Here is a 26602-nt window from a genome sequence, read left to right on the forward strand (position 1 = left end):
TTTTTAAGCCTAACGCTTGAGCAAATGGATCAGTCTTCCTCATCTGCACTGCTATGGTTCTACTCTGGGTCCGTGATGAAGCACATGGCATGAAAAGGAGGTATGAATTTTTCGTTTGGATGTGTGGGGTGTTTTTTTTTATTTTTACAATTTGCCTGGATGGAAATTTTTCATTTTGGGGCCACAGTGAGTTTTGTAAGTAGCCCCTAACCATGTCTCGGGCCTGCCACTGCAGTGCCTGTGTGTGTAGTTTCACTGCCACTTTGACTTGGCATCTAAAAGTACTTGCCAAGCCTTAAACTCTCCTTTTTCTACATATGTCACCCCTAAGGTAGGCCCTAGGTAGCCCATAGTGTGCTATGTAGGTAAAAGGCAGGACATGAACATGTGTGTTCTACATGCCCTGGTAGTGTAAAACTCCTAAATCCGTTTTACACTACTGTGATGCCTGCTCCTTTCATAGGATAGCATTAGGGCTACCATCATATACTGTTTGAGTTGTAGATCCTGATCTGAAAGGAGTAGCCAGGTCATATTTAGTATGGCCAGAAAGGAGATACAAAATCCTGCTTAATGGTGAAGTTGGATTTTATGATAATATTTTAGAAATCTCACTTCTAGAAAGTGAGAAGTTCTCTACACTTGAATCTTTCTGTGCCTTCCAATCCACATCTGGCTAGGTTTAGTTGACGGATTCCTTCTGCATTCGCTCAGACAACCCCAAACACTGCATGCTCAGTCACACTTGCACACATCTGCATATTGAATGGGTCTTCCTGGGCTGGGAGGGTGGAAAGCCTGACACTTGGAGATCAAAGCACAGTAGCCTGCCCTCACACAAAGGACTGCCACACACCCTACTGGGACCGTGGCAGACAGGATGGAACTGAAAGGGGACCCTGTGCACTTCTACGCCACACTTTGACGTTTCCCCCACTTCAAAGGCACAATTGGGATTTAAACCGGGCCTCTGACCATACCAACTTACACTTCTGAGGTAGACACTTATACTTCACAGACACTTCCTGGAGAAGTAAACCTGAACCAGAATCAGCAGCCTGCCAAGAACAACTGCCTGGCTTCCCAAAGAACTCATCTGACTGCTGTTCTGCTAAGGATTGCTCCCCTGCTGTTGCCCTGCTATCTTGCTGCTCTCTGTGTTGAGAACCTCTCTCCAAGGGCTTGGATAGAGCTTTCCTCCTGTTCCCTGAAGTCTCTGGGCCAAAAAGACTTAATTCCTGCAAAAGAACTCCCTGTGCCGCGAAAATAGACACACAGCCTGCAAGAAACGACACACAACCTGCATCGCGGTGAGAAAATCACCCCACGGCGAACCGGAACGATGCAGCCAGACTTCGCAAGGAGAAGATCGGTGCAGTGCCAGCATTGCGATCTGAAATTCAAAGCACGGCCCACGGGATCGATGAAAAGCCGAGCCGGAACAAGGCAGCCCGACTTCCTGAGAGGAATCGACGCGGCACCTGCCGTGCAGTAGAAATTTTCACGCATCGCCCACCGGATCGACGCAGCCCCTGTGATTTTGTCCTGCAAGCCTAGGATTTCCACGCATTGTCCACAGTGGGTCTGAAAACCCCCGCAACCTGAAGTGGATCCCAGTCTAAGCGCTGGAAATCGACGCCACGCTTGCCCTATGTGAAAACTCAACAATGCATCATCTGTGTGCGCCAGAAAAATCCACGCACACCTCCCTGTTTTCCACGCATCTGCTCCTCCCCGCTCCCTTGCAGAGATTTAACGCTCACCAGATACTTTGGTTGCAAGAGACTCTTATTGCTTTTTAAAAGACTAAAGACATTTAATATCAATTTTACAGTGATATCTCAACATATACCTATTGATTCTTGATCGTTTTGACCTGCATTTATCCAGATAAATATTATATATTTTTCTAAACATTGTGTGGTGTATTTTTGTGGTATTATACTGTTATTGCATGATTTATTGCACAAATACTTTACACATTGCCTTCTAAGTTAAGCCGGACTGCTCAGTGCCAAGCTACCAGTGGGTGGGCACAGGATATTTTGGATTGTGTGAAACTTACCCTGACTAGGGTGAGGGTCCTTGCTTGGACAGGGGGTAACCTGACTGCCAACCAAAGACCCAATTTCTAACAAACACCTTCACTATGGGATCCTCCAGGTGTGAGGCGTAGACTTTGTGTAATGAAGCTGAGAGCCCTTCGGAGCCCAGAGCCTTGAGGGAGGGGAGATTACTAATTGCTGCTTGGATCTTGTCTGGAGCACTATCCTCTTCTAGTAGGCGTAACTCATCCTTCCTGTATCAGTAGCTACAGGACAAGTAATAATAATAATAATAATAATAATAATATACAGTATGTTGCTTGTGCAACCTGATTCAGTTGGTCCTTAGTTTCATATAAGAGGGACCTCAAGATGGAGGCTAATAAGTGCATGTGCATACTAGTTGTTCAGCCATTACCCTCTGGAAGCTCAGAACACCTGGAGAAAAGGACCTTGAGCTCATGCCGGGTTGAGAACTGTGCACTTCACTGACGTTTCTCACAGAGTAGCTATTGTGGTCGTCTTGCTTTATTTATAGGATTCAGTCAGTTTGTTACCGTTTAGCGACAATAGTGTTTGAAGTTGTTGGAAGTAGTCAGGCAGTGACTTGCAGTTGCACAGGTTCAAAACCTAAAGTGGGCGTGTCAAAGAAATATTAAAGTGAAAAACAGTTCAGTCAACAATAACCCCTGAGACACTCAAGCGGAGAGTAGTCTTGCGCTCCTGTTTGTGCTTCAGAACTAGTTTTTACTGCTAGCCCATTCGAAATAGTGGTTTTGAATATCTAAAGACTGTGAGAAATAAAAGAAAATTCAAGAAGGCTGAGAGGAAAAACAGCACAAAATACACTTGTTCAAATAAATATATGTACCAGATTTTGTATTTGAAGAGGAGGATGGTTCAGTTCCAGTGTAGTCTTGGGTCAAATTGAGGACACACTAGTATTCCTGAAAGAGAACAAATTGTATATTCACCAGAGAAAACGGATATTGAATAATAAGTGTGTGTGTATGTGTATATATATATATATATATATATATATATATATATATATATATATATATATATATATATATATTTATGTTCGATGGCATGTGTAGCTGCAGATACACATGCTGTGCACAGTCTGCCATCTGGTGTTGGGCTCGGAGTGTTACAAGTTGTTTTCTTTGAAGAAGTCTTTTCGAGTCACGAGACCGAGGGACTCCTCCCATTTCGCATGGGCGTCGACTCCATCTTAGATTGTTTTTTTTCCGCCATCGGGTTCGGACGTGTTCCTTTTCGCTCCGTGTTTCGGGTCGGAAAGTTAGTTAGAATCTCTGAAAAAATCGTCGGTATTGTTTGCATTCGGTATCGGGTTAGTTAGAACAAATCGACACCGAATTTTGAAGAGCTCCGGTGGCCCTTCGGGGTTTCTTCGATTCCCCCGTCGGGGCCTGGTCGGCCCGGCCACGTGCGACTTCAAGGCTGATGGAACGGACCCCGTTCCGCTTCTGCCCAAAATGCCATAACAAGTATCCGTATACGGATCAGCATCTGGTCTGTAACTTGTGCTTGTCCCCCGAGCACAAGGAGGATACTTGTGAAGCGTGTCGAGCGTTTCGGTCAAGGAAGATGCTGAGAGACCGAAGAGCCAGGAGACTACAAATGGCGTCCACGCCGACAGGTCAAGAACGTTTCGAGGAGAAAGAAGAAGCTTTCTCCGTCCACGAGTCGGATTCTGAAGAACTCGACGCCGAAGAAACACCCCAAACCGTGAGTAAGACGTCAAAAATCAAGACTCACGAGAAGTCCACAAAAGCCCAGGGGACGCCACCGCCAACAGGCCATGGCTTAACCCGAAAACTAGGTGACCGATCCAAGGCACCGAAAAAGGGCATGCTGTTGTCGAAGTCATCCGACTCCGGTCGAGATACTGCCACACAGCAACCTCGGAGCCGAGACAGCGGCTCCGAGAAACTTCGGCACAGAGACAGCGGCACCGAAGAATTTCGGCACCTAGACACCACGCCGAAAACAAAGAAGGTTTCTTCGGAGCCTAAAAAGACTTCCGAAAAGGTTTCGGTTCCGAAACATCCAGCCTCGGAGCCGAAAACTAGTTCCTATACAGAGGAACAAGGATTAACCTCCCAATTACATAGATTTGGAGAGGAGCTTCAAGCTGTAGAGCCTGACTACACGCAAAGAAGGCTTCATATTCATGAGGACACAGGGAAGATAACCACTCTTCCCCCTATCAAAATAAAAAGGAAACTTGCCTTTCAACAAAAGGACAAGCAACCACAGGCAAAAGTGGCAAGGAAAACAACCCCACCACCGTCTCCGCCACCATCAATACATGCATCACCAGCAACAACTCCACCACTGATGCACTCACCAGCTCATACTACAATGAGTCAGGATGATCCCGATGCATGGGACCTTTATGATGCTCCAGTGTCTGACAACAGCCCAGACTCCTATCCTACAAAACTGTCACCACCTTAGGACAGTACATCCTACACACAGGTGGTCGCAAGGGCAGCCGAATTTCACAACGTCACCTTACATTCTGAACCAATTGAGGATGACTTTCTGTTTAACACCCTATCCTCCACCCATAGCCAGTGCGAAAGCCTTCCCATGCTCCCAGGAATGCTAAGACATTCAAAACAAATATTTCAGGATCCAGTTAAAGGCAGAGCCATAACTCCAAGGGTGGAGAAAAAGTACAAGCCACCGCCAACAGATCCAATCTTTATTACAACACAACTAACACCACACCACACTCAGTAGTTGTCGGGGCAGCTCGTAAGAGAGCCAACTCTCATACCTCAGGAGACGCACCACCTCCAGACAAAGAGAGCCGCAAATTTGATGCTGCAGGAAAAAGGGTTGCAGCACAAGCAGCAAATCAATGGCGTATTGCCAATTCACAAGCACTTTTGGCAAGATACGACAGAGCTCATTGGGATGAAATGCAACATTTCATCGAACACTTACCCAAGGAGTTCCAAAAAAGAGCGCAACAGGTGGTAGAAGAGGGACAAAGTATCTCAAATAATCAGATACGGTCTTCCATGGATGCAGCAGATACAGCTGCAAGGACAATAAACACTGCAATCACGATACGAAGGCACGCATGGCTGCGCACTTCAGGGTTCAAGACGGAAATCCAACAAGCTGTGCTCAATATGCCATTTAATGAACAGCAATTGTTTGGGCCGGAGGTAGACACTGCCATTGAGAAACTCAAAAAAGACACCGATACAGCCAAAGCCATGGGCGCACTCTACTCCCCGCAGAGCAGAGGCACATTTCGAAAAACACCTTTTAGGGGAGGGTTTCGAGGTCAACCCACAGAAACCACAACCTCACAAACCAGGCCTACTTACCAGGGTCAATATCAGAGGGGAGGTTTTCGGGGGCAATATAGAGGGGGCCAATTCCCAAGAAATCGAGAAATTCCAAGGCCCCAAAACTCCTCAAAATAAACAGTGACTCACAAGTCACACAACCCCATCACATAACACCTGTGGGGGGAAGACTAAGCCAATTTTGCATACTTTGGGAGGAAATAACAACAGACACTTGGGTCTTAGCAATTATCCAGCATGGTTATTGCATAGAATTTCTCCAATTCCCTCCAAACATCCCACCGAAAACACACTATGTCAAAACAACATCTAGATCTTCTAGGACTAGAAGTTCAAGCATTGCTACAAAAGGACGCAATAGAATTAGTACCAACTCTACAAAAAAACACAGGAGTTTACTCAATGTACTTTCTAATACCCAAAAAGGACAAAACTCTGAGACCAATACTAGATCTCAGAACACTAAATACCTACATCAAATCAGACCACTTTCACATGGTCACGTTACAAGACGTAATCCCACTGCTCAAACAGCAAGATTACATGACAACATTAGACCTAAAAGATGCGTATTTCCATATACCAATACATCCTTCACACAGGAAATACCTAAGGTTCGTATTCCAAGGAATACATTACCAGTTCAAAGTGTTGCCATTCGGAGTAACAACTGCGCCAAGAGTTTATACAAAATGCCTGGCAGTAGTAGCTGCACATATCAGAAGGCAGCAAATACATGTGTTCCCGTACTTAGACGACTGGTTAATCAAAACCAACACGCTAAGACAGTGTTCACAGCACACAAAATGTCATACAGACCCTTCACAGGCTAGGTTTCTCCATCAACTACGCGAACTCACACCTTTTGCCGTGTCAAACACAGCAATACTTGGGAGCGACAATCAACACAGCAAAAGGGATTGCCACTCCAAGTCCACAAAGGGTTCAAACAGTTCACAAGGTAATACAGGCCATGTATCCAACACAAAAGATACAAGTCAAAAAGGTAATGAAACTCCTAGGCATGATGTCTTCATGCATAGCCATTGTCCCAAACGCAAGATTGCACATGCGGCCCTTACAACAGTGCCTAGCATCACAATGGTCACAAGCACAGGGTCAACTTCTAGATCTGGTGTTGATAGACCGCCAAACATACATCTCGCTTCTATGGTGAAACAGTACAAATTTAAACCGAGGGCGGCCTTTCCAAGACCCAGTGCCACAATACGTCATAACGACGGATGCTTCCATGACAGGGTGGGGAGCACACCTCAATCACCACAGCATCCAAGGACATTGGGACATACATCAGAGGCAGTTTCACATAAATCACTTAGAACTGTTAGCAGTATTTCTAGCGCTGAAAGCATTTCAACCCATAATAACCCAAAAATACATTCTTGTCAAAACAGACAACATGACAACAATGTATTATCTAAACAAACAAGGAGGGACACACTCGACACAGTTGTGCCTCCTAACACAAAAAATATGGCATTGGGCGATTCACAACCACATTCGCCTAATGGCACAATTTATTCCAGGGATTCAGAACCAGTTGGCAGACAATCTCTCTCGATCACTAACAAACCCACGAATGGGGAAATTCACCCCCAAATACTAAACAATTACTTTCAAATTTGGGGAACACCTCAAATAGATCTTTCTGATGGATACAACTACCTGTGGATTCCTCACCTAATGAATACTCCCATGGCGCCAGCATTCGACGGAAATCTTCTTACTAGTCTCTGCACGTCGACGAGGACGTCACTCTAGCCCACGCGACGCCGTCTGACGTCATACAGGCAATAAGAGGTCCTCGACGACGTGCGGACGTCAGTTCCCTTTTTTCCGTGCATTCGAAACGGTTATCTTCGAGGGAGCAACTGTTACTTTTGCGGTTACAGTGTATATCTTGCTGCGTAGTCTTTTGCTGTGGTAATAATGTCGCAGAGAAAGTCTGGATTTAAGCCTTGTCGTGAGTGTGGAGGCAAGATGTCGGTGACGGATCCTCATTCCGATTGCCTTTGGTGTTTGAGCTCCGACCACGACGTCTCGACTTGTGATTCATGCCAGCACATGAATCCAAAGGCCCTCAAGGAACGTGAGGCGAAGCGGTTTATGGCAAAATCAAAGGAGAAACATCACAAGAAGTCTTCTTCCCCAAGACATCGGCGTCATCGAGACTCCCGGCGCCGTAGAGAATCTCGGCGTCATTCAAAGGAGACTCGTTCCAGGTCTTCGGATCGGCGCCGAAGGACATGGGAGATCAGTCCCACGGTTACGCCGCATCCTTCGACGCCGTTGCCCTCTCCGGCGTCTCCAGCTTCACCTGGACAGGTGTCGGTGATTGAGGTATTGGAGCCTCAAGTGTTTTCTCTGGCGCAGACGCCGAGGTCGGGGTCGCCTCCGAGACAGGCACCTCAGTATCCGGCTTTTCCCACCCCTGGAGCCGATAGTTCCGCATTCTTGAATGCGATGTATGCCATCTTCCAACAGATGGCTCCAGGGGGTGCTCAGGCTGGGCCTTTGGCCTTTTCTTTGGGTGATCCTGCGCCTCTTCGGCCGGCACCCTTTATGCCCTTTCTCCCGTTTGGGAACGAGGGCTCGGCGCCAGTGTCGGCGCCGGTGGCCGCTCCGGTGGCTTCAGAAGGATTGGCCCCGGGGATTTCCATCCCGTCGACGTCTGGATTTCGGCCTGTGACTCCGGTGGGTCCATCTGCTTCAGCTGCTCTTTCGTCGGCGCCGAAGTTACCTGTGGCGCCGGACGCGGCGTCGGTGGCTTCTGAAGATCGGCGCGATCTTCGACTTCGGCGGAGGCATTGTCGACTCCGCGTATTGAGCAACGACTTAATTCAAGGAGACGTGCTCTCCGTGTATTAGAAGAGCAGGAGTACCAACGAGCCCTAGAGGAAGGAGAGCTAGAGGACTCGGGTGATGGGCTGCGTGGACTGGAGTCGGCCAGTGGGCTGGACACTTCCCCTGAGTGGGACCTTTCGTCCCCGGGGGAATATACTGAGGAGGCTGCTTCCTTTCATGCAGTGGTACGGAAGGCAGCTAGTTTTTTGGACCTGCCTTTGCCGGTGGTGGAGGCAAAACAAAACCTTCTAACAGAGGTGCTACATCCGGCCTCAGCCGCGGCGGAGCCTCTGTTGCCATTTAATGACGCTCTGCTGGATCCGGTGTTAGAGGTGTGGAAGAGGCCGGCATCTTCCCCAGCAGTTCAGAGCCGTGGCCAGGAAGTATCGGGCGGCTCCAACTGACCCTGGTTTCCTATCTAGGCACCCTACGCCGGAGAGCTTGGTGGTGCAGGCCTCCTGTTCGTCCAAGTCAGCGCCTGGTTCTTTTCCGACGGTGCCTGGGGACAGAGATTCAAAGAAGCTAGAGGCGCAGTCGAAGAAGATTTTTTCGTCCTGCAGTCTGGCGTTAAAAGCCACCAATGCAACCTGTATCCTGGGGAGGTATATTCATGCTCTGATGGATGACATTTCCTCTTCGTTTACAGAGCTTCCCCAGGGTCTTTTGGATCTTGTCTCAAATGCCCAGGCTGCTGCGACCCAAATTATCCAGACTGGACTGGATACCACCGACTCGGTAGCCAGGGCAATGGGCACAACTGTGGTGGCAAGGAGACAGGCCTGGCTCCGTAACTCGGGCTTTTCTGCAGATGTACAGTCCACATTGTTGGATCTCCCGTTTGATGGGGACAAACTGTTTGGAGCTAAGGCTGATTCGGCCTTGGAACGTTTTAAGGAAAGCAGGGCCACGGCTAAGTCGTTTGGGCTCCAAGCTCCTTCTTCCACGGCCTCTTCCAGATTCTTCAGGAGGTTTCGTGGATTTGGGCGTGGCTCTTCCTCCTCTTCCTTTCGGGGGAGATATCAGCAACCTGCTTCTTCCCATCCCTATAGATCTTTCAGGGGGAGAGGTAGGGTCCGCACCAGAGGAGCCTCTCAGCAGCACTCTGCCTCTTCCTCATCCTCTGCCGGGGTGCAGCAGGGGAAGCAGCCTTAGGCTTCCACCATTTCCCACTCACTCCTCTCCTGTAGGGGGAAGATTACAGCATTTTCTCACCAAATGGAAGACTGTTACATCGGACACTTGGGTTCTCAGTGTTGTGGGAAAAGGCTACACCCTTCCCTTTCGGGAGTTCCCGCCCCTCATCCCGCCCCGCCCTTCTTATTGTTCAGAAGAACACCTCCTGTTGCTAGAACAGGAGGTGCAAGTCCTCCTTTCAAAGGGTGCGGTGGAGTTGGTCCCGGAGCAGGAAAGGGGTCGAGGATGTTACTCAAGGTATTTCCTGATTCCCAAGAAGGATGGTCGTTTGAGACCAATTCTGGACCTGAGGATCTTGAATTGGTTCCTCAAGCAGGAAAAGTTCAAGATGCTGACCCTAGCACAGGTGCTTTTGGCGTTGAACATGGAAGACTGGATGGTGTCTGTCGACTTGCAGGATGCTTACTTTCATATCCCGATACTCAAGTCACACAGGAAGTATCTCCGGTTTGTGGTGGGATCGCAACACTATCAGTTTGCGGTCCTTCCGTTTGGTCTTACTTCAGCACCTCGAGTCTTCACGAAGGTGATGTCGGTGGTTGCGGCAGAACTCAGAAGGAAGGGGATAGCAGTATTCCCTTACTTGGACGACTGGTTGATCAAAGCCAAGTCCCCGGAGTTTGTGTCGCATCATCTGCAGTCAACAACCCAGTTGTTGTTCGACCTGGGTTTTTCGGTGAACGAGCCCAAATCTCACCTAGAGCCCTCTCAGCGCCTCCTGTTCATAGGGGCAGTACTGGATACAACATTGGGTCGGGCCTTTCCTCCGCCTCAGCGGATTCAAGATATTCAGGATTTGGTTCCAATGTTTCAAAATGGAGCGGTAGTTCCAGTCCTCAAGGTCCTTCGTCTGCTCGGTCTTTTTGCCTCCTGCATTCTGTTGGTCACGCATGCTCGCTGGCACATGAGGGCTCTTCAGTGGTGCCTCCGAAGGCAGTGGTCTCAACACAAAGGGGATCTAGAGGGTACTGTCAAGATCTCCAGAGATGCTGCTGTGGATTTGAAGTGGTGGATTGCAAGCAACAATCTTTCACAAGGAAAGCCGTTCCAGCAGTCGCCACCAGTGGTCACAGTCATAACGGATGCTTCCACTCTAGGGTGGGGAGCTCATCTGGGGGATCTGGAGATCAAAGGTCTTTGGTCTCCAGAGGAACAGATGTTGCACATCAATCTGTTAGAATTACGGGCTGTACGTCTGGCTCTCAAGGCCTTCCTCCCTTCCCTTCGTGGTCAGTCGGTACAGGTCCTAACGGACAATACTACCACGATGTGGTACATAAACAAGCAGGGAGGAGTGGGGTCGTACCTTCTCTGCAGAGAAGCTCTTCGACTATGGTCCTGGGCAAAGGACCATCAGATTTGCTTGATAGCAAACCATCTGGCCGGAGTTTTGAACGTGCGTGCGTACAGTCTCAGTCGCCACTTCTCGGCAGACCACGAGTGGCGTCTCCATCCAGATCAAGTCCGTTTAATCTTCCAGAGGTGGGGGTTTCCTCGGGTAGATCTGTTCGCCACTCGAGAGAACGCGCATTGTCCGTTGTTCTGCAGCCTTCAGTATCCGATGCAGGGAGCGTTGGGGGACGCGTTTCAAATAACCTGGTGCGGCCAGTTGCTTTGCGCGTTTCCTCCCATACCCTTGATTCCTCGAGTATTGAGGAAGATTCGCCAGGACTGGGCTCTAGTCATCCTAATAGCTCCGGATTGGCCGATGAGGGTATGGTATTCCGACCTTCTCCAACTCTCAATGTGCCCGCCGCTCCGTCTCCCTTTCAGGGCAGACCTCCTCTCGCAGTCGCAGGGGCAGGTTCTACACCCCAACCTCCAGAGTCTGCACCTACATGCCTGGAGATTGAACGGGGCAACCTGAGTTCCTTCTCTCTCCCGCCTGAGGTAGTGGATGTTATATTAGCGGCCAGGCGACACTCCACTAAATCTATCTACGCTAATAGATGGTCTAAATTTGTTGCGTGGTGTGGAGAGAGGCAGATTGATCCTTTGCATGCTCATCTATCGGACGTTTTGTCTTTTGCTCTGTCTCTAGCGCAGAAAGGTTGTGCAGTGGCTACCATTAAGGGTTATTTATCGGCCTTGTCAGCCTTCATATGTCTTCCAGACCAACCATCTTTATTTAAATCCCCTATTGTTATCAGATTCTTGAAAGGTCTTCTAAATAAATATCCTCCAAAGCCATTCGTTATGCCGCAATGGGATTTGTCCTTGGTCCTGACTTTCCTTATGGGGTCCCTTTTGAACCTATGCATTCTTGCCCCTTAAGGTATTTGGTTTTAAAAACAGTCTTCCTGATAGCTAGAACATCAGCAAGTAGAGTGAGTGAGTTGCAGGCCTTATCAGTAAAGCCCCCTTATACAACTTTTTATGGGGATAAGGTGGTGTTGAGGACCAAGGCTGCTTTCCTCCCGAAGGTTGTTTCACCCTTCCATTTGGCTCAGGCAATTACTTTGTCCACGTTCTATCCTCCGCCTCATCCTTCCAAAGAGGAAGAAAGACTGCACCGTCTGGACCCAAAGAGAGCGTTGAGCTTCTTTATTGATAGAACAAAGGATTTCAGGCTGGAGGATCAGCTGTTTATTGGATACGTGGGCAAGAGTAGAGGAAAGGCAGTCCACAAGAGAACACTATCCAGGTGGGTTGTTCTTTGCATTAAAATATGTTACTCCTTGGCAAAGAAGGATCCTCCTGAGGGCATTAGAGCTCATTCCACCAGAGCTAAGTCGGCCACTTCGGCCTTGGCCAGAGGTGTTCCTGTGGTCGACATCTGCAAGGCCGCAACTTGGTCGTCCCTTCACACTTTTGCAAAACATTACTGTTTGGATTCTGAGGTTAGAAGGGACGGCCATTTTGCACGGTCAGTGCTGCAGGATTTCTTGGTTTGACAATTTAGGCACCCACCGCCGGGCGTGGTACTGCTTTGGGACTCTATTCATTAGGTGAGGAATCCACAGGTAGTTGTATCCATCAGAAGAACGAGTTACTTACCTTCGGTAACGACTTTTCTGGTGGATACATTAGCTACCTGTGGATTCCTCACGGTCCCACCCGCCTCCCCATTGCCTTTCTGGTCTTACCAAGTAATCCTTGAGTACGCTCCTCTTGGTCTTTGAGGGTACAATAGATGTGTATATAATATATTTATATATATATGTATATATCTTTGTGTATATACTTGATGTGTGTATATATTTTAAAAGAGAGTTTTATTTATATATATATATATATATATATATATATATAAAAGATTTACAGTTATTCATGCAATGTTGTGTATTTTTACAATATAATGGGATGTTGCCTTGCTCTTTCATTGCATTGCCTGGTTGTTCTCATGCACGTAAAAAAATGATTGGTACTGACGTCCGCACGTCGTCGAGGACCTCTTATTGCCTGTATGACGTCAGACGGCGTCGCGTGGGCTAGAGTGACGTCCTCGTCGACGTGCAGAGACTAGTAAGAAGATTTCCGTCGAATGCTGGCGCCATGGGAGTATTCATTAGGTGAGGAATCCACAGGTAGCTAATGTATCCACCAGAAAAGTCGTTACCGAAGGTAAGTAACTCGTTCATTTGCAACAAAGGAAAACTCAGAATGCCAAAACTTCGCATCCAGGTACCCACAAGATCAATCCCAAGGCAATGCTCTATGGATAAACTGGTCAGGGATATTTGCGTACGTTTTTCCCCCTCTCCCTCTCCTTCCATATCTAGTAAACCGGTTGAGTCAAAACAAACTCAAACTCATACTAATAGCACCAACATGGGCAAGGCAACCTTGGTACACAACACTACTAGACCTTTCAGTAGTACCTCATGTCAAACTACCCAACAGACCAGATCTGTTAACACAACACAAACAACAGATCAGACATCCAAATCCAGCATCGTTGAATCTAGCAATTTGGCTCCTGAAATCCTAGAATTCCGGCACTTAGACCTCACACAGGAATGTATGGCGGTCATAAAACAAGGTAGAAAACCTACCACTAGACACTGCTATGCAAATAAGTGGAAAGGATTTGTTTATTACTGCCATAATAATCCAATTCAACCTTTACACGCATCTGCAAAAGAAATAGTAGGATACTTACTACATTTGCAAAAATCTAACCTAGCTTTCTCTTCCATTAAAATACATCTTACGGCAATTTCTGCTTACCTACAAATTACGCACTCAATTTCATTGTTTAGGATACCAGTCATAAAGGCGTTTATGGAACGCCTAAAGAGAATTATACCACCAAGAACACCACCAGTTCCTTCATGGAACCGCAACATTGTCCTAACACGACTCATGGGTCCACCTTTTGAGCCCATGCACTCTTGTGAAATGCAATATTTAACGTGGAAGGTTGCATTTTTAATTGCCATCACATCTCTAAGAAGAGTGAGTGAAATTCAAGCATTTACCATTCAAGAACCATTTATTCAAATATACAAAAATATAGTTGTTCTACGGACCAATCCTAAATTTTTACCAAAAGTAATCTCACCGTTCCACTTAAATCAAACGTAGAATTACCAGTGTTCTTCCCACAGCCAGATTCTGTAGCCGAAAGAGCACTACATACATTAGACATCAAAAGAGCACTAATGTACTACATTGACAGAACAAAACTAATTCGAAAGACAAAACAACTATTTATCGCCTTTCAAAAACCTCATACAGGAAATCCAATTTCAAAACAAGGCATTGCTAGATGGATAGTTAAGTGCATTCAAACCTGCTATCTTAAAGCTAAAAGAGAACTGCCTATTACACCAAAGGCACACTCAACCAGAAAGAAAGGTGCTACCATGGCCTTTCTAGGAAATATTCCAATGAACGAAATATGTAAGGCAGCAACATGGTCTACGCCTCATACATTTACCAAGCACTACTGTGTAGATGTGCTAACTGCACAACAAGCAACAGTAGGTCAAGCAACAGTAGGTCAAGCTGTATTAAGAACATTATTTCAAACTACTTCAACTCCTACAGGCTGAACCACGCTTTTGGGGAGATAACTGCTTACTAGTCTATGCACAGCATGTATATCTGCAGCTACACATGCCATCGAACGGAAAATGTCACTTACCCAGTGTACATCTGTTCGTGGCATTAGTCGCTGCAGATTCACATGCGCCCACCCGCCTCCCCGGGAGCCTGTAGCCGTTTAGAAGTAGATCTTAAACATTTGTACATTTGTAAATATATTACTTAAAACTTTATTATGTACATACGCATTCACTCCATTGCATGGGCACTATTACTAGCATACACAACTCCTACCTCACCCTCTGCGGGCAAAACAATCTAAGATGGAGTCGACGCCCATGCGCAATGGAGTCGAAATGGGAGCAGTCCCTCGGTCTCCTGACTCGAAAAGACTTCTTCGAAGAAAACAACTTGTAACACTCCCAGCCCAACACCAGATGGCGGACTGTGCACAGCATGTGAATCTGCAGCGACTAATGCCACGAACAGATGTACACTGGGTAAGTGACATTTTCCATATTCGATGGCATGTGTAGCAGCAGATACACATGCTTTGCATAAGTCTGCCATTTAGTGTTGGACTCTGATTGTTACAAGTTGTGACTCAAAAAAGCTTCTTCAAAGAAAAACAAGATCAAGTGACTATTCTTCTCAGTGCTAGTGTGCATGGGCATAGAGTCCTTTGTTACATTGTTTCCTTTCAGTCATCTGATTAGGATGATTATACTCTTGCTTCAGTAGATCTTGGTTAGGTACTATCTGAACTTCTCTCATTGTAAATGCGGTACAGTTCTTAGTCACGTTTTCTAACTTGTATTCGATCCAAGTGTAATAGTCGGTAGATTAAACGCCCATTTTGGGTGAATGAGCCCTTCTTGGGCCTAATTTGTCTTGTGGTTGTTGAACGATGCCAGGCTGATGGAACGGACTCCCTTTTGCCCTCAGTATCATGCCAAGTTCCCATACATTGATCAGCACTCGGTGTGCAGTCGGTCTTTCTCCGGATCATAGAGAAGAAAGCTGTGAAGCTTGTTGATTCTTCCATTCGAAGAATACTCTTAGGGATCGAAAAGCACATTGGTTGGAGATGGCGTCCAAGTCAACTGAACAAACACCCAATATCCTCGGAGAAGAACACGCTCAGGAAGAGATAGCTCATCAGGCTGCAGTTTCCATCATAGACTCCGATTCGGATCGAGATTCTGATGGTGACAGTCCATCTATTCCAGTGCCGATGTACGTGAGTACCTCAGCCCCTTCCCATCACCCAAAGATAACCAAGAAGACTTCAGCAATGGTCTTAGGTCCACCACTGCTTGCTGGCCATGATGTGACCTGAAAAACACAGGCGAATGACCAATCCTTGAGTTCGGCACCGAAACTGAAGACCAAAGTGCATTCAGCGCCGACCAAACAGCATGCCACACCTGCTTCGGGATCGAGCCGAGCTGAAAAAACTGCCATCAATTTTGAAGCGGACATTCTCGGCCCGACTAAAACATTCTGCCTTCAAACTTTCAGAGCTCAAACCTGTGGGTAGAAAATATGCTCCAGTTATCGGAGTCTTCTGAAATAAGGCCCATATTAGAAGTAATGGGTGCTAAACAGCGCAAAATCCATATACAACAGACAATGGAAGGATTATTTCTATTCCTACAACGGAGAAAGTTAACTTTCCAAGAGACTCTGGAAGCTGGGCCTCCACCTGCTAATATATTTAAGCATAAGGAGAAACTAAAGGCACTACAACAGCCTTCATTACTACATTCTCCTTTACTTTCTGCTTTACCACCAGATACTCCTTCACCTACACAATTTTCTCCACAGTCCTCTCTACACATGGGGAGGATTTAGGTGATACTCATTACGATGTAGATCCATGGGATTTATAGGACTGATCTCATGCCTACCTCTCCAGGCCATCTCCACCTGAAGACACTGCTGCCTACAATCAGGTCATAACTAGGGCAGCTGCATATCACAGTGTGCATTTGCATACAGATCCCATTGAGGATGAATTCTTATTCAACATATTAACATTCACTCACAAAGAGTATCAATGTCTACCTATGCTCCCAGGCATGCTTAAACATGCAGACAACATTTTCAAGGAGCCAGTGAAGTCTAGAGTTATCACACCAATGGTAGACCAAGTACAGAGCTGCACCTTCAGATCCACTGTTCATTACACAGCAATTGCCACCTGACTCTATGGTTGTCAGTGCTGCAAGGACAAGGGCAAATAGCTAATCCACAGGGGAAGCTCCTCCCCCAGACAAGGAGTGTTGTAAGTTTGATGGAGTGGGGAAAAAGAGTAGCAACTCAAGCTGCTAATCACTGGAGGATTGCAAATTCTCAAGCTCTGTTAGCAAAATACGATAGAGCTCATCGATGGAGGGCTGGTCCTTTTGGCAGCCAATGGTTAACACTGCCACGTAAGCGTCACCACAAGCACATGTGAGTTAGAGGGCCAGTTGCTCAAACTGGGTAGTTTCCGCCCGCCACTATGGCACCCTGTAGACTTCATGGTTTTCAGTGTTTCAAGCCTAGTTGTCTGTAGATGCCTGCAGTGGTCACAAACCATTAGGTGAGACCAGTATGGTCCAGTCAATGCCCTCGGCCTACCTTTCGCAACGGCCACTGCAGTTCTCAGCCACTGCAGTTCTCAGCCACCCGGCCAGTGCACGTAAGCTATAATCCAAGCTGCTGGTTAAGCTGAAGCCCTTTGTTCTCCAGTCCTACCACGGTTTCTCTCAGGTCTCACTTTTGAGACCTCTAGGTCGATCTGCCTCTGCTCTTCTTGGTCCTGCATCAGTGCAGAAGGTTGAGTCCCCTGTTGGGAGATGGCAACCTCACTCCGTAGGTAGGCTGATTTGTCCTCTATTCTATGCAGCACATTCAGGAGAGATGTTAAGGAGTAGTGAGCGGTCAACCGACTTTAGAGCCCATATGATCACCTGGGTGGGGTCAAATCACTGGCAGAATAACTGTAGATGGGTCAGTTCGGGGAAGCTGGATTCTTATGCAGTTCACCGGCCAGGCCCTTTGAGGAGCCACCGGATGGAAGGATGGCCGAAGGACTTTGACTTCATTTGAGGAGTCTCTTGAAGGCCTGTGTCACTGGCCCCCTTTTTACTCGCTGAGGACCAGTTTGGAAAAAGGACCTATTGGCGCCGGTAATCAAGACTGACCGGTGACTAGGGAGTGAGGCTGGGAGAGATATTCTCCCTACTGGCTGGCAGGGATGTGGAAGATTCCCTTTCCACCCTCCCTTTACGCACAGCAGAGCTTTTGGACTGCAGAGAGGGCAGGTCTACAAAATGCACCTGAAGAAAATGCTCTCGGTAGCTAAGGCGGCCCACCAGGAGTAAAACAAGACAAAGGTGAAGAGAATCATCCCAAGTGCCAGGAGTAATGCCTCTTCAAAGATTTTCTTGTTTGAAGAAAAATGTGAAAAGAGTTTGTGCTCTGCTGCTATATTCCAATGATTTACCCAGGTGTCGGGGCACACCCTGCATCTGAGACTTCTACCCACAGATTCCTTATCTTAAAATATTCACTACACTGAAACCAGAAAATCTTCAGCTGTAGCTTTACACACTGGTAGGCGGTGTCAGTCTGTTCAGCATAGTCTGCGCTGGAAATGTGATGCGTGGTACCTATAAAGGCACCACTTGAGCACGCTGTAATCAGTCAGTTTACGTTTGTGCCATCAGCTCAGATCCAGAAGAGCTACCTCAGGTGTGTTTTTTTTTTTTTATTTAAGAAAACATTTTAATGATTTTATCATTATACAACAGATGGCTCTTGGGAAGAAAAAAAAAAAAAGGCATCATATTAACACCCAAAGCACTGAAACATGTTTTGAAGAGATCCTCCAGCCACAGCTATCTGCATCCATCAGGGCAGTTCTGGTGTTCATGTGCACTAACCGAAATCCCCCACCCCTGCGTGCCCGCCTCATGGTTCACTTGTCAGAGATGTAGGTCTGGGCACCTTCGTGGATCTTTGGAGTCTAATAGGCCACCACATGCCCATTTTTTATGTTTGTGTTGAGTGTTACATCAAGTTTCCAAACACAGTTTAAACAATAAAGCAAATTAAGTAGTCTCTTTAACATTCTGCTTGGCCTCTGAGATTTATTTTGCTTTTTTAAAACACAAGTCTTGGCACACTACAGGGGAAAACTAGGAGAGATTTAAACTGTAATGGGTTGAAAAAAACAGCAGTTTTAAAAGTACAGATTGCGCAGAAATCAAGAGTTCAATTTAAACAGTCACAGGTGGAGGAAAGAAAAAGCAGCTATAAAGTTGCAAGAACACACAGCACAGGACTGTTATCACCTTATTTGCCCTATTGCTCACAGAGAAGCTGAGGCAACAAAATGTGAAGATGTTTTCCATTGTGTTGTGAGAACCTTTTGGTCCTGTGTTTATCTTTAATTTTATATTTGTTTCAGGGAGGCTGCTTTTAACAAGTAACCTTTTACACGTTATCAACTTAAATTATTCCAGGAACATAAAGAACATGCTGCTTGTTTAGTTAGCCTTTTCATGACCGGTAATCTGTACTTTCTGCCCAAGGCTAAGAATATGGTACACAGTGTGCTAGTTTGTGTTGCCCACTCAGGCGACCGCTTCTAACACCTAGACACAGCATTACATCAGGACTGTCTTCTATCCAGCATGACTTCATTATACAAGTGATACACTTACCCATGAGGGCAAAGGGCATTCTGGCTAAGGCTGTCCTTGAACGGATGCTACTTGACATGCTGTTCAGCTGGCGCTGGGACTTGCTTTGGTCCTTTTTACTCATAGAGATAAAGATAGGTTACTAAAGTGAAAGCCTTTGGGCCTTTTTTCATTGCAGTAGCTTCTATATTGCTGTTTTAATGTACAGTTACAGGTAAGTAACTCATTTTCTTACTTTGCTTTGTTCCATATGCCTAAATATCGCAGCTAATTTGCTACATGCTATATTGTGACAAGCATCTCTGGCTCTCCCCTTCCATTCTGTCTTGCTGTGCTTACATACACTATGCTCATCTTTAACTTTATGGCCCCTGTCTGTGCACAGGCTACAAGGCAGGTGCCAGCTAACTATTATGTTCGGTGGCATGTGTAGCTGAAGATACACATGCTGTGCATAGTCCGCCGTCTGGTGTTGGGCTCGGAGTGTTACAAGTTGTTTTTCTTCGAAGAAGTCTTTTCGAGTCACGAGACCGAGGGACTCCTCCCACCTCGGTTCCATTGCGCATGGGCGTCGACTCCATCTTAGATTGTTTTCTTTCCGCCGTCGGGTTCGGACGTGTTCCTTTTCGCTCCGTGTTTCGAGTCGGAAAGTTAGTCAGAATCTCGGAAACTTTGTCGGTATTGTTTCGTTCGGTATCGGGGTAGTTAGAACCAATCGACACCGAATCTTGAAGAGCTTCGGGGTAATTTCGAACATCCGTCGGGGCCTGGTCGGCCCGACCGCGTGCAACATCGAGACTGATGGAACGGACCCCGTTCCGAATCTGTCCTAAATGCCATAATAAGTATCCTTATACGGATCAACATTTGGTCTGTAACTTGTGCCTGTCCCCCAAGCACAAGGAGGATACGTGTGAAGCCTGTCGCGCGTTTCGGTCGAGGAAAACGCTCGGAGACCGAAGAGCCAGGAGGTTGCAGATGGCGTCCACGCCGACAGGACAACAACGGTTCGAGGAGGAGGAAGAAGAATCTTTCTCCATCCACGAGTCGTATTCCGAAGAATTCGACGTCTAAGAACAACCAACCGTGAGTAAGACGTCGAAACAAACATCACACGAGAAGACTGCCAAAGCCCAGGGGACGCCACCGCCAACAGACCATGGCTTAAGCCGGAAAGTAGGTGACCGTCCAACGGCACCGAAAAAGGGCGAGCTGCTGTCGAAGACATCCGACTCTGGTCGAGATACAGGCACGCAGCACTCTCGGGACCGAGAGAGTGACGCCGAAAAAATTCGACACCGAGACAGCGGCTCCAAAGTTGGTCGGCACCGAGAGGGCACGATGGCGAAAAAACAAAAGATCTTGTCGGAGCCGAAAAAATCTAAAGAAACGGTTTCGGTGCCGAAACGCCCGGCAACCGAACCGAAACCTGGTTCCTACTCAGAGGAACAGGGACTGTCCTCTCAACTAAAAAAATACAGGTTTGAGGAGGAATTACAACCAATTCAGCCAGATCACACGCAAAAGCGGATCTTTATTCAAAAGGATACAGGGAAGATTAGCACTCTTCCCCCAATCAAAAGGAAAAGGAAACTTGACTTCCAGCAAGGAGACAAGCAACCACAAGCGAAGGTGGTAAAGAAGGTAACTCCACCACCATCAACTCATGCATCACCGGCACAAACTCCACCATTAACACACTCACCAGCTCATACCACAATGAGCCAGGATGATCAGGATGCATGGGACCTCTACGACGCTCCAGTATCGGACAATAGCCCAGAGTCGTACCCAACTAAACCGTCACCACCTGAGGACAGTACATCATATTCACAGGTGGTAGCTAGGGCAGCTGAATTCCATAATGTCTCGCTGCATTCGGAGCCGATTGAGGATGACTTCCTCTTTAACACCCTGTCCTCCACCCATAGCCATTATCAAAGCCTTCCCATGCTTCCCGGAATGCTAAGGCACTCGAAACAAATATTTCAAGAGCCAGTTAAAAGCAGAACCATAACTCCAAGGGTGGAGAAAAAATACAAGGCTCCGCCCACAGACCCTGTCTTTCTTACATCACAACTGACACCAGACTCAGTTGTTGTGGGGGCAGCTCGTAAAAGAGCCAACTCGCATACATCAGGCGACGCACCACCTCCGGACAAGGAGAGCCGCAAATTTGATGCAGCGGGAAAGAGGGTTGCAGCACAAGCGGCAAATCAGTGGCGCATCGCCAACTCGCAAGCACTCCTGGCGAGATATGACAGGGCTCATTGGGATGAGATGCAACATCTCATCGAACACCTCCCAAAGGAGTTCCTGAAACGAGCGCAACAGGTGGTGGAAGAGGGACAAAGTATCTCGAACAATCAGATACGGTCTTCCATGGATGCAGCGGATACAGCTGCAAGGACAATAAATACTTCAGTCACCATAAGGAGGCACGCATGGCTGCGCACATCTGGGTTTAAACCCGAAATACAACAGGCTGTGCTCAATATGCCGTTTAATGAACAGCAATTGTTTGGGCCGGAGGTCGACACTGCAATTGAAAAATTTAAAAAAGGACACCGATACAGCCAAAGCCATGGGCGCACTCTACTCCCCGCAGGGCAGAGGCACATTTGGCACATTTCGTAAAACAACCTTTCGGGGAGGGTTTCGAGGGCAACCCACAGAAACCAGCACCTCGCAAACAAGACCACCAACCTACCAGGGACAATATCAAAGGGGAGGTTTTCGGGGACAATACAGAGGGGGCCAATTCCCAAGAAACCGGGGAAAATTTCAAGGTCCCAAAACCCCTCAAAATAAACAGTGACTCAGAAGTCACACAACCCCTTCACACAACACCAGTGGGGGGAAGACTAAGCCAGTTCTACACATCTTGGGAGGAAATAACAGACACTTGGGTCTTAGCAATTATCCAACATGGTTATTGCATAGAATTTCTACAACTCCCTCCAAACGTCCCACCGAAAACACACAACATGTCCAAACAGCATATAGACCTTCTAGGACTAGAAGTTCAGGCATTGCTGCAAAAGGACGCAATAGAACTGGTACCACGTCATCAAAAGAACACAGGAGTTTACTCACTGTACTTTCTAATACCAAAAAAAGACCAAACTCTAAGACCAATACTAGATCTCAGAACACTAAACACCTACATCAAATCAGACCACTTTCACATGGTCACATTACAAGACGTAATCCCACTGCTCAAGCAGCAAGACTACATGACAACTTTAGATCTAAAAGATGCGTATTTCCATATACCGATACATCCTTCGCACAGGAAATACCTAAGGTTCGTATTCAAAGGAATACATTACCAGTTCAAAGTGTTGCCATTCGGAATAACAACTGGGCCAAGAGTCTTTACAAAATGCCTGGCAGTAGTAGCTGCACATATCAGAAGGCAGCAAATACATGTGTTCCCATACCTAGACGATTGGTTAATCAAAACCAATACGCTAAAACGGTGTTCACAACACACAAAATATGTCATAGAAACCCTACACAACCTAGGTTTCTCAATCAACTACGCAAAATCACACCTGCAGCCGTGTCAAACACAGCAATACTTAGGAGCAACAATCAACACAGCAAAAGGGATTGCTACTCCAAGTCCACAAAGAGTACAAACATTTCACAATGTAATACAAACCTTGTATCCAAAACAAAGAGTACAAGTCAAAATAATACTGAAACTACTAGGCATGATGTCTTCATGCATAGCCATTGTCCCAAACGCAAGATTGCACATGCGGCCCTTACAACAGTGCCTAGCATCAGTGGTCACAGGCACAGGGTCAACTTCTAGATCTGGTGTTGGTAGACCGCCAAACATACATCTCGCTTCTATGGTGGAACAGTACAAATTTAAACAAAGGGCGGCCTTTCCAAGACCCAGTGCCAACATACGTTATAACAACGGATGCTTCCATGACAGGGTGGGGAGCACACCTCAATCAACACACATCCAAGGACAATGGGACATACATCAAAGAAAGTTACACATAAATCACCTAGAACTGTTAGCAGTATTTCTAGCGTTGAAAGCATTCCAACCCATGATAACCCACAAATACATTCTTGTCAAAACAGACAACATGACGACAATGTATTATTTAAACAAACAGGGGGGGGACACACTCGACACAGTTGTGTCTCCTAACACAAAAAATATGGCATTGGGCAATTCACAACCATATTCGCCTAATAGCACAATTTATTCCAGGAATCCAGAACCAACTAGCAGACAATCTCTCTCTGGATCACCAACAAATCCACGAATGGGAAATTCACCCCCAAATACTGAACACTTACTTTCAAATTTGGGGAACACCTCAAATAGAACTCTTTGCAACAAAAGAAAACGCAAAATGCCAAAACTTCGCATCCAGGTACCCACACAGGTACTCCCAAGGCAATGCTCTATGGATGAATTGGTCAGGGATATTTGCGTACGCTTTTCCCCCCTCTCCCTCTCCTTCCATATCTAGTAAACAGATTGAGTCAAAACAAACTCAAACTCATACTAATAGCACCAACATGGGCAAGACAACCTTGGTATACAACACTACTAGACCTGTCAGTAGTACCTCATGTCAAACTACCCAACAGACCAGATCTGTTAACACAACACAAACAACAGATCAGGCATCCAAACCCAGCATCGCTGAATCTAGCAATTTGGCTCCTGAAATCCTAGAATTTGGACACTTAGACCTCACACAAGAATGTATGGAGGTCATAAAACAAGCTAGAAAACCTTCCACTAGACACTGCTATGCAAGTAAATGGAAAAGATTTGTTTATTACTGCCATAATGAGCAAATTCATCTGTTGCATGCGCCTCCAAAAGATGTAGTAGGATATTTACTACATTTGCAAAAATCCAATCTAGCTTTCTCTTCCATAAAGATACATCTCGCCGCAATATCTGCTTACCTGCAGATTACTCATTCAACTTCCCTGTTTAGAATACCTGTCATTAAAGCGTTTATGGAAGGCCTAAAGAGAATTATACCACCAAGAACACCACCTGTTCCTTCATGGAACCTCAACATTGTCTTAACAAGGCTCATGGGTCCCCCTTTCGAACCCATGCATTCTTGTGAAATGCAATACTTAACGTGGAAAGTTGCATTTCTCATTGCCATCACATCTCTAAGAAGAGTAAGTGAAATACAGGCGTTTACCATACAAGAACCATTTATTCAAATACACAAGAATAAAGTAGTTCTAAGAACAAATCCAAAATTCTTACCAAAGGTTATCTCACCATTCCACTTAAATCAAACAGTAGAATTACCAGTGTTCTTCCCACAGCCAGATTCAGTAGCTGAAAGAGCACTACATACATTAGACATCAAAAGAGCACTAATGTACTACATTGACAGAACAAAAGTAATTAAAGACAAAACAACTATTTATTGCCTTTCAAAAACCTCATACAGGAAATCCAATTTCAAAACCAGGTATTGCCAGATGGATAGTTAGGTGCATCCAAACCTGCTATCTTAAAGCAAAGAGAGAGCTGCCTATTACACCAAAGGCACACTCAACCAGAAAAAAAGGTGCTACTATGGCCTTTCTAGGAAATATTCCAATGAACTAAATATGTAAGGCAGCAACATGGTCTACGCCTCATACATTTACTAAACACTACTGTGTAGATGTGTTATCTGCACAACAAGCCACAGTAGGACAAGCCGTACTAAGAACTTTATTTCAAACTACTTCCACTCCTACAGGCTGAACCACCGCTTTTGGGGAGATAACTGCTTACTAGTCTATGCACAGCATGTGTATCTGCAGCTACACATCCCACCGAACGGAAAATGTCACTTACCCAGTGTACATCTGTTCGTGGCATTAGTCGCTGCAGATTCACATGCGCCCACCCGCCTCCCCGGGAGCCTGTAGCCGTTTGGAAGTATATCCTCAACATTTGTAAATATATTACTTTAACCTACATTTGGTACATATGTATTCATTCCATTGCATGGGCACTATTACTAGCATACACAACTCCTACCTCACCCTCTGCGGGGAAAACAATCTAAGATGGAGTCGACGCCCATGCGCAATGGAACCGAGGTGGGAGGAGTCCCTCGGTCTCGTGACTCGAAAAGACTTCTTCGAAGAAAAACAACTTGTAACACTCCGAGCCCAACACCAGACGGCGGACTATGCACAGCATGTGAATCTGCAGCGACTAATGCCACGAACAGATGTACACTGGGTAAGTGACATTTTCCTTTACTTATGCTTCACGAAAAACTCTTTCAAGATGGATACTGCTCCTCTGTAAGCATGCACAGTTGTCATCTAGGGGAAAAAAGGTTAGACAAAACTGGTGTTTGCTTCACGATTGTAGGTTTGCATTTGGTCCAGTGGCAGAATACGCTGTCTTCTTTACTTTTGGATGAAGCAGTAATCATGCTTGTTTTTTTAATGCAGTCTGACTGATAAGGTAATGTCAGCATTGTCCTAAAGAAACAAGTGAGTCTAGATGACTCCTGCAAGACTCTGTCCCCCTTATCGAATGGTGGGGTTTATGTGCATAAAAGTTTTGTATTTCATCTTGCACTAGCTAGTGAAATATTTGCGAGTAGATACATTGGTGAAGTTCAGATTACCGCTGCACTCTTAAGTATGCATTACTTTCTCATGTTATACTAATTGAGCTAGCCCTTAATTATCTGTGTGTTAAACTTCGCACCAAACGTAGTGCTCCTTATTAAGGTAGATGGTGAAGGAAAACTACTTAAACACACCCTTCGAAAAAGCTCCTCCCAAGATTTTTTTCTTTTTTTTTTTTTTTCAAAAGCTCCTGGGAATTTATTACGTTTTCTTTAACTCTATTGACCTTGCTCCTACCTGGTCTTTTAATTTTTAGTTTTTTTGTACTTGTGAAGTAATTTACCTTAAGGCGATAGTCTTGTTAGTCATTAATTTGTGTTAGTTCGCACCACCCCACATCTTTTACCTGCCTTTCTTGCTTTGGTGTTACTAAATCAAATCTGGTGTTAATTTGCAAAAAATCTTTCTGACTTCTATTTCTGTTCATTTTAGTGTCGACCATATATATATATTTTTCTTGTTTTAACCTTAATGATTAAATGATGTATTCAAGTGACAATATTTTTTCTTTGCTTCTCCCAGTCTCTGCAGCAGAAAACTGTTATGACTCCTAAAAGCAATCTTTCGTCTGAAGTGCAAATGACTGTTGATCACGGTAAAGTTGCCCCTTACCTTTATGTGAATTGCAGTGACGATTGCGTGACTCTATATTGCAAATAATTATCTTATTGGAAAAATATATTCTACAGCCCTGTTGAGTCCTATAATTTACCAAAACCTACATGCAGTGACACACTCCGGTAGTGGCCCTTAATGAAAAACAAGCATTGGCAATACTAATAGGCCTGGCTTTGAAGGAATTGTGTAT

The 26602-nt window shown here is 45.9% G+C and overlaps 1 protein-coding gene across 3 annotated transcripts in view; it reads left to right on the top strand.

Annotated features, from left to right (window-relative positions):
- The window catches only part of MAEL (maelstrom spermatogenic transposon silencer), a 999863-nt gene that overhangs the window by 96548 nt on the left and 876713 nt on the right, over positions 1-26602 (top strand). For all 3 annotated transcript variants that reach the window (XM_069202741.1, XM_069202739.1, XM_069202740.1), the window contains exon 3: positions 26317-26389. In XM_069202741.1, coding sequence (XP_069058842.1) covers positions 26317-26389 — 73 coding nt within the window. The remainder of the gene's footprint in view (positions 1-26316; positions 26390-26602) is intronic.

This window comes from Pleurodeles waltl, chromosome 8 (genome assembly GCF_031143425.1).
Source record: "Pleurodeles waltl isolate 20211129_DDA chromosome 8, aPleWal1.hap1.20221129, whole genome shotgun sequence".
Taxonomy (NCBI): Eukaryota; Metazoa; Chordata; class Amphibia; order Caudata; family Salamandridae; genus Pleurodeles; species Pleurodeles waltl.